Source organism: Bos indicus, chromosome 10, assembly GCF_029378745.1.
Source record: "Bos indicus isolate NIAB-ARS_2022 breed Sahiwal x Tharparkar chromosome 10, NIAB-ARS_B.indTharparkar_mat_pri_1.0, whole genome shotgun sequence".
In the NCBI taxonomy this organism is placed as follows: domain Eukaryota; kingdom Metazoa; phylum Chordata; class Mammalia; order Artiodactyla; family Bovidae; genus Bos; species Bos indicus.
Genome location: NC_091769.1, coordinates 61,213,467 through 61,226,113, shown reverse-complemented (window position 1 = coordinate 61,226,113; position 12,647 = coordinate 61,213,467). Strand labels below are relative to the sequence as shown.

Here is a 12,647-nt window from a genome sequence, read left to right as displayed (position 1 = left end):
TGGCTAAAATTAATTCTATGGAAAAACAGGTTCCAGGCTCCAAATAAGTGTTTATTACAAAAGTCTGTTCTTGAGTTTCGATCTGGTAATAGATTAGGGCGTGTATAAAGCATGAAAGAATAAGGGGTTACATTGTTTGTTGATTAAAGGAGACATAAAACCAAGATAAACAGAAACAATATATTAGATTATATGACAAGGATATACTTACAAAAAGAAAAATCTTGAGTAAAGTTGAAATAGCATTGCTCTAGGGGGAACGATACTTCAAAAATGTAAAATAAAAATCAAGGTGAGAGCTTTTGAGGGAAACAAAAGAAAGAAAACCTTGCCCCTTTTTTTCTGATGGTTCGCTTCAGTTCAGTCACTCAGTCGTGTCCAACTCTTTGAGACCCCATGAATCACAGCACGCCAGGCCTCCCTGTCCATCACCAACACCCGGAGCTCACTCAGACTCACGTCCATCGATTCAGTGATGCCATCTAGCCATCTCATCCTCTGTCGTCCCCTTTTCCTCCTGCCCCCAATCCCTCCCAGCATCAGTCTTTTCCAGTGAGTCAACTCTTCGCATGAGGTGGCCAAAGTACTGGAGTTTCAGCTTTAGCATCATTCCTTCCAAAGAAATCCCAGGGCTGATCTCCTTCAGAATGGACTGGTTGGATCTCCTTGCAGTCCTAGGGACTCTCAAGAGTCTTCTCCAACACCACAGTTCAAAAGCATCAATTCTTCGACGCTCAGCCTTCTTCACAGTCCAACTCTCACATCCATACATGACCACTGAAAAGACCATAGCCTTGGTCTTTTCAACACGACGAATCTTTGTTGGCAAAGTAATGTCTCTGCTTTTGAATATGCTATCTAGGTTGGTCATAACTTTCCTTCCAAGGAGTAAGCGTCTTTTAATTTCATGGCTGCAGTCACCATCTGCAGTGATTTTGGAGCCCCCAAAAATAAAGTCTGACACTGTTTCCACTGTTTCCCCATCTATTTGCCAAGTGATGGGACCGGATGCCGTGATCTTCATTTTCTGAATGTTGAGATTTAAGCCAACTTTTTCACTCTCCTCTTTCACTTGCATCAAGAGGCTTTTTAGTTCCTCCTCACTTTCTGCCATAAGGGTGGTGTCATCTGCATATCTGAGGTTATTGATATTTCTCCCAGCAATCTTGATTCCAGCTTGTGTTTCCTCCAGTCCAGTGTTTTTCATGATGTACTCTGCATATAAGTTAAATAAGGAGGGTAACAATATACAGCCTTGATGTACTCCTTTTCCTATTTGGAACCAGTCTGTTGTTCCATGTCCAGTTCTGTTTCTTCCTGACCTGCATACAGATTTCTCAAGAGCCAGGTCAGGTGGTCTGGTATTTCCATCTCTTTCAAAATTTTCCACAGTTTATTGTGATCCACACAGTCAAAGGCTTTGGCATAGTCAATAAAGCAGAAATAAATGTTTTTCTGGAACTCTCTTGCTTTTTCCATGATCCAGCGGATGTTGGCAATTTGATCTCTGGTTCCTTTGCCTTTTCTAAAACCAGCTTGAACATCAGGAAGTTCACGGTTCACGTATTGCTGAAGCCTGGCTTGGAGAATTTTGAGCATTACTTTACTAGCATGTGAGATGAGTGCAATTGTGCGGTAGTTTGAGCGTTCTTTGGCATTGCCTTTCTTTGGGACTGGAATGAAAACTGACCTTTTCCAGTCCTGTGGCCCCTGCTGAGTTTTCCAAATTTGCTGGCATATTGAATGCAGCACTTTCACAGCATCATTTTTCACGATTTGAAATAGCTCAACTGGAATTCCATCACCTCTACTAGCTTTGTTCATAGTGATGCTTCCTAAGGCCCACTTGACTTCACATTCCAGGATGTCCGGCTCTAGGTCAGTGATCACACCATCGTGATTATCTGGGTCATGAAGATCTTTTTTGTACAGTTCTTCTGTGTATTCTTGCCACCTCTTCTTAATATCTTCTGCTTCTGTTAGGTCCATACCATTTCTGTCCTTTATCGAGCCCATCTCTCCATGAAATATTCCCTTGGTATCTCTAGTTTTCTTGACGAGATCTCTAGTCTTTCCCATTCTGTTGTTTTCCTCTATTTCTTTGCATTGATCACTAAGGAAGGCTTTCTTATCTCTTCTTGCTATTCTTTGGAACTCTGCATTCAGATGCTTATATTTTTCCTTTTCTCCTTTGCTTTTCGCTTCTCTTCTTTTCACAGCTATTTGTAAGGCCTCCCCAGACAGCCATTTTGCTTTTTTGCATTTCTTTTCCATAGGGATGGTCTTGATCCCTGTCTCCTGTACAATGTCACGAACCTCATTCCATAGTTCATCAGGCACTCTTATGTATCAGATCTAGGCCCTTAAATCTATTTCTCACTTCTACTGTATAATCATAAGGGATTTGATTTAGGTCATACCTGAATGGTCTAGTGGTTTTCCCTACTTTCTTCAATTTCAGTCTGAATTTGGTAATAAGGAGTTCATGATCTGAGCCACAGTCAGCTCCTGGTCTTGTTTTTGTTGACTGTATAGAGCTTCTCCATCTTTGGCTGATGGCAGTTGTGATTCAGCACATTCAACATCATTCTAGAAAGGCTGAGGATTTTCACTCAGTGAGTTCCCCTAGAAGCCAGGTGGCTGAGGTTAGAAGAGCATGCCATGACGACTACATAATGGAGAGAAGGGAGATGAGCTGGGAAGAGACATACTGGGGCAGGGAGAAACATTCTGGAGTTCCATAGGACTCTGTCCCAGATCCAAAACTCACCTCTGGCTCCCCCTGTACTCTCTCCCTGCAGTGATCATGGAAGTGGTCCTGGCACACTTAGCAATTTCAGTATTCATTTATACTTTCCTTTCCTTCCTGCTCCCTCTCCTGTTCCCTCTCTGGTCCCCCCTCACCCCCTCAGGTCTTGTTTGGTTGTCACTTCCATAAGAAGATCCTCTCTAGTCCTCCAGATTAAGTCAGGTTTCCCTGTTATTTGTTCCCGCAGTGTCCTGGGCTTTGAAATGCTCATCATACTTGTAAGCACTGGTTTAAGGTATGCCCTCTGGCTACACTGCAAACTTCCTGAAAGGCAATTGTGTTTCCACCCCCAGCACTAGCTCAATGCCTGACCCACAGAGGTCCTGATGATAACTGAGTGCATTATTGGATAAATGAAGAACACAGAATAAGATAAAATAGGGCACGGAGCTATTTCAAAGTGAGCTTCAGTACAGGTAGAAAACGGATACAACAGTACAAAGCACATGTGGTAGGCTCCAAATCCAAGTTAGGAATTTCCAGAGTAAAGGAAAAAAGGAAAGAACAAAGGAATTGCAGCTCCTAGAGAACGCCCCACTCCAGTACTCTTGCCTGGAGAATCCCATGGATGGAGGAGCCTGGTAGGCTCCAGTCCATGGGGTCGCTAAGACTTGGGAAAGACTGAGCGACTTCACTGTCACTTTTCACTTTCATGCATTGGAGAAAGAAATGGCAACCCACTCCAGTATTCTTGCCTGGAGAATCCCAGGGACAGAGGAGCCTAGTGGGCTGCACTCTATGGGGTCGCACAGAGTCGGACGTGACTGAGGCAACTTAGCAGCAGCAGCAGCAGAGAACACAGGTTTAAAAATACATTTACACTTGATACTAATTTAATTTGCTTTTAGTCTTATTATTAAGAATGCATTCAGAATTTTAAGTAAGCTTAAAGAATGGCATGGAATTTTAATTTCAATCAGAAAGAACTATGTTTTAAAAAATTTAAAATACTACCCAAGTTCATAACTCCTATTATTTTGCAGGGTAGAGGAAAGTGATGATCCTAGTGGTACCAAAATCCTCATGTATCCCTGCTGCTGCTGCTGCTAAGTTGCTTCAGTCATGTCCGACTCTGTGCGACCCCATAGACGGCAGCCCAACAGGCTCCCCCGTCCCTGGGATTCTCCAGGCAAGAATACTGGAGTGGGTTGCCATTTCCTTCTCCAATGCCTGAAAGTGAAAAGTGAAAGTGAAGTCGCTCAGTCGTGTCTGACTCCTAGCGACCCCATGGACGGCAGCCCACCAGGCTCCTCCATCCATGGGATTCTCCAGGCAAGAGTACTGGAGTGGGGTGCCATTGCCTTCTCTGTATGTATCCCTACTCTATAAGAAATAATAAAATTAATGGATTACATTGAAAAATTCTATAAGAAATATGCAAATACCCAAGGAAGTAAGAGACTACCTTCTAGTTGGCAAGCTGCTGCTAATTTGACTCCCTAAGCGTAGTTATCCAGCTCTATCCCCCACTGCATTATTTATAATGTCCAGTTATCTTCTACTCTAGAGCTGCAAAACTTTCCTCCCCAAAGAAATACTTTTAACAATTTATAAGAATAAAATGACTAGCAGTAGAAAGGTTTAATGAAAATACATTTCCAAAGTGATAGTCTATATATGCCATACAACCGTGTTGTGGCAGAGTTGTGCCCAACGCCAATTATCATGTGTAGTAATGAGACATTTAATGCCCTGGCAAGTATGGGGTGTATGAACTTCTAATTGGGACTCTCACATTTCAGATCTCTTTTTGTTCCCTTTGCCAAGCAGAAATAAAGCTTTTCTCTTAATCCTAATGGATCTGACAAGCATCAATTTTCATGTTAGCTTACTGTCTGATATTCTTTGAAGTGGAACTCCCTTGAGCTGTGAGTAGAGAAATCACCTTTCCGGTGAGAGAGCTTTCATGATATTCAAACCAGTGAAAGGCTCCATAAAGCAGAACTGTACTGTGGAAGAGTACACAGGAGCAAGCGAGAACCACAGCTTTCTCACTGACACACACGGCATCCTGAGCTGATTTTCAGAATGTGGGAAGGCTTCTCAGAGTGTTTGGTTATATACACCTGACTTTCCCATGAAATATTTAAGAGCAAGGGCCACACACGATCACGTAACGTAAAAGGAATAAGAAGTGCAGCAGATAGGGAAGTGCAACTGTACCTACCTATAGCCCTGCTTTGTTCCAGACAGTTCTCATACATGCTGCTGCTCTTGGAGCTTCCAGGCTGTGCGAACAACAAATTGTGAAACATTTACAAACACAGTATAAGTCCATAAACTTGCAAAAGACACATAAAGCTCCCAGCAGAATTTAGTAGAAAACACCACTTTCTGACACAAGAAGTGAGATAAAGTGAGAAAAAGAAACTGATATTTTGAATGGGAAGTATAGCCTCCTTTCCCAGTGAATTGTTCGGGAGCTGCAGAGGTGGGTCTGATTAGGGTGTGGGGGGTCAGAACTGTAAGGTCTATACCCTGACGGTTATTGCTTCTGCTTGGGAGGTCACATTCCAGGACTCAATCCAAGCTTAGCCAGAAAGTGTGATTTCCAGGACACTTGTACAAACACTGGCCATTTAGCAAACTTCTATCTAACTGTGAGTTGGCAGATTGGAGCCCTACTCTAGTGAGGCGTATGCCAGACTCACTTTTCATCCTCGAAAAATCTCATGCTATCAAAGGCTTCGATTATCCATATACACATCTCTCTTCATTAACAGTATGGGATCCACCGACACCTTTAAGAAGGGCATTATCTATGCTTTAGGAAGATTAATCCATCAGTACCACGAAGGAGGGTTTAGAGGAATAAACCGGAGACAGATAAGGGGCCTTCAGGGTAACCTGAGCAAATCTGGACCAGAAGTTAGAAAGATGCAATAGGAAAGATATAGGCTGAGTAGATTCAAGATATTTTCATGGTGGGTTCCTAGGTCTTGAAGACTGAGTTGATATATGGCCTAAAGTGTGAGAAAACAAAAAACTGTAGATTAGTGAAAGAATAGGAACGCCATTAATAAACTTGAGCACATCAGGAGAGGAATCTGGCTTGGAGTCAAGGTAAAATGTTGAGTTTAATCACAGCTGGAAAGGCAGGTATAGCTGAAGACAAAGAAGCTGGTGGAGTGTGTACACAGGTGGCATGTCAGAGGGAAAACCAGGGCCAAGGGCAGAGCATTGGAAAGGGAGTCCATGGCAGTAAAGCAGATGCTTGGTTTCATAGGGGTGAGCATGTAAGAAAACAAGATCAAAAAAAAGGTAAGATGCAACTTTCCTTGAAATGCATCAAAAATAAGCAGCATTTATGGATGACAGCTACATAGGATGACAGGGCAAATAGAGTAAAATTATAACTATAGAATCTAGGTGGTGAGTATTCATGTGTAATTCTTTCAACGTTTTCTATGTTTGAATATATTCATAATAAAATTTCATAAAACAAGAAAAAGAAAGAAAAGCAGCAACTAAAGATGCAGAATGAATGACACATGGAAATGTTTTAGAAGCTCACAGAAGAGGTCTAAAAAAAGAAGAGAAAGCCAACAAGTATCACATGCTACAGACAGATTCAAAATATTGAAGGAAATAGATTTAGCAATTAAACTGACAACCAACCAACCAAAAAACCACTGGAGAGCACTGTAAAAGAAATTTCTATCAAGCTGTCAAGCAGAGTTCAGATTTTGGAAGTGTAGTGTGGATGTAAATGCAGAAATACAGTGTTTTCTACAAGTTTGTGGATGAAAGGAAGATGACAGGGAGGTGGGACATTATTAGATGGGTTGGGGGAGTCCAAGTTTATCTGCAGACAGAAGATAAAGAACTGGTATACAGAGAAAAAAATAAAGATGGAAATACAGACTGATGGACAGAACAAGGGCACAGTGTTGGTGGGAGGGAATAGGGTCGGGAGCTCGGGGGAAGGATTAGCTGTGGAGACAGTAGCTAAGAGAACCAAGGAGGACATAAGAACACTTGGGAGACAGGGAAGGATGCAGTTGAGGATTACATGTTGGACCGTCCTAGTCTTTCCAGAGAAGTAAGATGTGAGGTCACCTGCTGAGGATGAGGTTGGGGGATGAGGAGTAAAAGTTACTTAGTACAGGCTCCGACAATGATTCATTCTCTGGCTCTGTATTGAGGAAGATGATATCTTCTGTAAACTAGCATTTGGAAATCCTCAAATTAAGCTCAGTGATAGGACAGGACTGTATTGTTAACTACAATAGCAATGAACTATTACTTACCAAATAGCACAGCTTTTCACACCGTATGGGGCAGTAAGCCATTTGCTCTGTGACTTGAACTTTGATCCGCACATCTGAAACACCACCTGCAGGCGGCTGCTTCCCCGGGATTTCATTATAATACTCATGATCTTCTCTCTCCTCAGCATGGCCATCCACAGGCACCTCCTCACTGTAAGGCAAAAAAGGATCCCCAAGAGGCTGGGTGGGAATTCATATGCTGTAGGGGATGCAGAGAGGTCAGAATCATGCAAATCACCCTGAAAAACTTTTCGTGCTTTAAGAGTATAGCTGTGCTTAAGTGATGTCAAACATCTGGAGAGAAGCAACCAGATGGCTGAATTGTTTAGCTTTCTGTAGACAATCAAAGTGCGGTAAGCCAACAAAAAATGCCATGGGTGATGTTTTCACATCCCCTCTCAGTGATAAAATATGTACATATACATTTATATATACTAACTTCCTGAATGTAAGTTGTTTTTGTCAATCGAATAAAAATACAAAGTTTTCCCTGAATTCTTCAGCCCACTTTCACTGTAGCATTTCGGAAATACTTTTGCTCAAAGAAAATTTAGATACTGAGCAGAGGGCCTGGCTCAGTTTACTATAAACCAAGATGAGAAAAAATAAATAAATAAAAGAGCTATGGCCAGCTATCTTGTCTGCACAAATCTTGGAGTATATGTGATTCATAAAGAAATATTAGAACCATATGTGGCAAGCGGGTAGATTCATGTAAACATGCATTGTTTTTAAGAAATAGAGCGAAAACACACACACACACACACACACACACACAAGAAAACAGATTTTTCTTCCAAACTGGAATTAGTCAAAGTTTCTTATGAGAAAAAAATAAATCAAGTCCATTTGGACTGAGTTGACTCCACTGACAACCCACAGCTTTGTTGGGTTCATTACACGTCAATGAAAAGACAGCACTAAAATGCAGGAGCCACCCTAGAAAAAAAGTCAACATCAAGCCTGCTGGTAGCCCCTCTTCTTTGCTGTGCTAAACCACCTCTGAGAGGAGATCTCCAAGTCTGGTGTTTGTTGATACACAAAATGATAAATTGGGGGGGGTTCCAGAAATGCATTTACAAGTGTCCAAGAATTTTATTTCTTGGGTATGAATTCTGCAAGCCAGGGACCTCAATGCATTCCACACGTGGTGGAGTCTGACAGGCCTGAAAGGGTTCAGCTTTCACTGCGGACTTTCTGTGCTGCAGACAGGGCAACCCGAGCCCTGGGTCACGTCGTGCTCTACCCCTTGGTCTGGGGCTGAGCTATCTGCACTACACACCAGCAAACAGGAGTTCCTGCTACACACATTTGATTCTTAGGATTTTGTTCTTTCTTAATTCTTTTAACTGATATGCAAGGGATCTGGGGTTGACACAAACCTGAGAAATTTCTTTTTGCTCATTTCATGACACTACCTAATTATTTCAGAGCTCTGTATAACATCAGAGAAACAGGGTCAACCCCTTCTCACTTTTAGTGTTTCCTCTAATTCTATTACAAAGCAAGAGGAAATATCTAGACAAATAAGAAAGGAAGAAGAGTAAAAATGTTACTATTAGTTTGTAAGGAAACTGTATCTATTGGTAAATAAGAAATTACTAATTTCACTAGTCCATTTTAAATGCCATACTAATTTTAAAACAAAACAAAGTATGGTTAAGTCAAATAATCAGAGAATTCCTGGCTGACCTTTCACAAGAAGTATTCAAAGAAGGATTTTTCAAATACTGTTTAAACCGGAGTTCGAAAGCCTGTCCTATGGTACTTATGACGTCCTGGGCCATTCCATTGCGGCATTCCAGTATGTGGCAGGCTGCAAGAGGACATACCAAAAAATTACAATAAATTTTCAGTAAGAGAAGATTTTATAAAGTTGAAATACTTCCAGAACATGAACTGGTAAATAAAAGGAAGTAGGTTTCCAAGTTTTCTGCAGCTCTGAAATCACATACCTCATATTTTATATGCATCAAAGAGAAGAAACACTCTCATTTTACAATGAAATACTTCAAAACACTTATAAATTCCAGTCTTAAGACAGGTATTTGGGGCTCACACTTTAATAAAAGCAGACTGATCTTGACTAACAATGTGATTCATGTTCCGTGTTGAGCTCTAGAATTCAATACAAAAGATGATTTTAGGGCAACAACCTGATAAGACGATGCCTGCTGCCGTCTTTGCATGGTACTCTACGATGACTGGAAACAAAATAACTTTCTAAATGCACCCCTCACAAATGGGGGGTGAGCGGCTGGTGAAGACAGGGGCTTTAGACTACCCTTTCCTCTAGCCATCCCTTTGCCCTGTCATTGCTACTCGAAATCACTGATGGTGTGGTAATCCCTGTCTTTGAAATCCTACTAAAGAACTATATCCAATAAGCAAATCAAGATTTCATGAAGACTGATATCATCAAAGGATATTAAAATTTTTATAGATACTTGCTCTAAAAAGCTGTTACTACAAAGGGCTAGCTATCACCAGCAAATTAAAGAATTAAATTGTGGAGGGGGCAGCTGACAGAACATCACAGGCGAATTAGCAAATCTGCTACTGCTAAGTAAAAACCAAAGCTTGTGTTCAGGGGACCATACATTAATCTCCCCATAACATGGAATGTCGGTTGCCTTGATGAGAGTATAGTATTGTGCTCAGGGCCTTAATATACGACTGAACTGAATTTCAGTTCAGTTTTCAGTTCAGTTTTAAGGATGGCTTAAAACCATAAAGATGACAAGATACGGTAATAAGTTTCATGAGAAGATTTTCAAAAATACATTGGTCTGTATAGCCTGAAGAATTGAGGAATGAGGGAAAAGTTTGATAATTGTTCAATATATACAAGAATGTTGTAAAAACTGTCAGCTATTTTCTGAGAACAGGAATGACTTAAGTAGGTACCTAGGGAATTAGATTAAATAAAAAGGAAGCTGTGAAACAGGACTGTGGGAACAATACTGGAACATTTTACTAAAAGGGATACATACCTGAGGAAAGGCGGATACCTATTGTGATGAAGGCATGTTTTTAGGCTCTGAGTAGTCTTGAGAAGGATTTTATATTTATTTAAAGTAAAATAAAATTCAATCAAGCCCTGGTGCCTCACATGGTAAAGAATCAGCCTGTAATGCAGGAGACCCAGGTTCAATCCCTGGGTCAGGAAGATCCCCTGAAGAAGGAAATGGCAACCCACTCCAGTATTCTTGCCTGGAGAATCCCATGGACAGCGGAGCCTAGCAGGCTACAGTCCATGGGGTCACAAAGAGTCAGACACAACTGAGCAACCAACACTTTCACAAAATTCATTCATGCCTAACTATATGCAGAACCTATAACAGTAGGTTATGGTAGAACCTACAGTGGTTTCCTGGCTTTATATTGATAATCATCTCAAGGAATATCAGACAATTCTCATTTCAGAATTAGCTGGACATTTACTTAAGGAATTTATGTCTCTGAACTTCTGGAAGGGACATTTGTGTGTGTGTAGGCAAGGGATGGTATTACTAAATCAAACAATGCTAAGATCGCAAGTCTCCAAAAGGGTTATTGATCACTTCTTGTAAGGTTGCCCCTTTCAAGAAGCAACCTGGATCTTGAAATAGACTTAGGAGCTCATTACAGCTTTGAAAACCCGATTAACAATGTCTATACATTAATAGCCTTCTTACCAAAGGAAAATGTTTGGTCTGTTTTCAGATTGCCATTGTATATTGCCCCCTTCTTTTCTCCACACTAGCGTCACGCAGTGACTAGTACACTGCAGCTGTTTTAAAAGTATGTATTGAATGAATTAATATTGATTTCTCTGAATCACACCCATAACTGCTGTGAGAAATCATCTTCAGTTCTATGAAGTGAGACTGGCAGTGAGCCCCTATCACGGGGAAGGTTTCATGACCACTGAGTGGTACAAATGACCGCTTGGGTCATTTGTGGAAATGGTCTCCTCCTTCCTGGTTAGGTTTCACATCCTTAAACCTATAAAGTGCCCTTGGACATGTGTCCTTTGGTTAAGCCCAAAAATAGTTGTGTTGCACTGTGGTTAAAAAAAGGTAACTCACTTGAATTATTTTTTTCATCTCATAAATTCCTGGTCCAATTAAAAATGAAGTCAAGGCCAGAAATAAAACCAATATTGTAAAGCAATCATCAACAATTAAAAACAAATATTAAAAAAAATCAAAATGGAAAAATTTATGTAATTTTACTTTCTCTTAGGATAAACAAGATGTCTTGAGATAAAGATGGAAAAGATAGTGGGAGAGGTGTGAAATTCAACCGTAAATAAATAGATAAATAAGAAAAACCAAAGTTTATCTCCCATGAGAGGGATGAGAAAACGACAGTGGCTGAAAGAACTCTGTGATAAGATGCAGGCTAATTATACCACGGTCTATGTGAATAAGGTATGCTACACCCAGGCCCTCACCTGCCAAGACAGGGCATTGCATGATCTCTGAAGTCCCTTCCTGCTTTACAGAAATCCTGTCCTCCCTCGATTATAGTACTTTAAACTCTCTGAGGAACAGGGCAAGGCATGTGGGCATACAGAAATGAATGAATGACCCAAACCCACCAACTGTCCTCTACCGCTTCTCATGTACTACCAAAACGTTTTATTTCTCTCAACTTTTCTGATTCTGATACTTGAGGCTTTGGTCCTTTTCCTGGGCTGATGCTTACCAACACGAATTTTTACTCTCCTTTGGATAACAGTGTTACTGTCATATTACTTTTTAAAGATTAAACAGAAAGAGAAGAAAAAACAGTGGCGCCTATCTCCAGGAAAGGAACAGCTGGACACGATGCCTGACCCTGTGCAAGTTCTCGGTGCAGCCTCGCCACTTTCGGGAGCACACACATTTTGATGGTGCTTTTGTTGCCACTTATATGCTGCTCTGTGAAAATGCTCTTTGTTCTTTTTTAGGTTGGTCATGACCTAGACAGGAATGGGTTTTGAATCACATACAAATATGCCCAATTCACATTGCTGGACCCATCTCCGAAAACTCAGATAAGCACCAGCTTGGTCAAGAATTTCTCAATCTTTAGCTAATGAGAAGGAAGAAAAACAAGCATATAGAAAATCCCAATTCTCCCAAAAACAATTTGACTTTCCAGTGATGCGGGGGGCCTGAGCTTTGACCTCCATGTCTGAATTAAACACAGACTTGGGTTTTTTTCATTGTGAAATGAAAAGAATAATCTGTCTGTAAACAGACCTACAATTCTATTCTTGAGTATCAGGTACTCTATTAAGTGGGATGTAAAAGAATCTTGGATTCATATTCTTCTTTTTCATTTGGTTTCCTAACTGCATAGTCATGGACAAGAGGCTAGAACAATTCTTAGAGAATAACAGACCCTTCTTTAATGCTTTATGCTTAAATAGACCAGTTTTGCTTTTGTTGTTCATAAGGCAATGGCACCCCACTCCAGTACTCTTGCCTGGAAAATCCCATGGACGGAGGAGCCTGGTGGGCTGCCGTCCATGGGGTCGCGAAGAGTCGGACACGACTGGGCGACTTCACTTTCACTTTTCACTTTCAGGCATTGGA

At 41.0% G+C, this 12,647-nt stretch overlaps 1 protein-coding gene across 3 annotated transcripts in view; it reads right to left on the bottom strand.

The window, feature by feature from the left end:
- SHC4 (SHC adaptor protein 4) overlaps window positions 1-12,647 on the bottom strand; it is a 136,928-nt gene that overhangs the window by 19,966 nt on the left and 104,315 nt on the right. For all 3 annotated transcript variants that reach the window (XM_070797586.1, XM_070797585.1, XM_019968874.2), the window contains exons 7-9: window positions 8,773-8,896; window positions 7,060-7,231; window positions 4,977-5,037 (exon numbers count right to left, since the gene is read on the bottom strand). In XM_070797586.1, coding sequence (XP_070653687.1) covers window positions 4,977-5,037; window positions 7,060-7,231; window positions 8,773-8,896 — 357 coding nt within the window. The remainder of the gene's footprint in view (window positions 1-4,976; window positions 5,038-7,059; window positions 7,232-8,772; window positions 8,897-12,647) is intronic.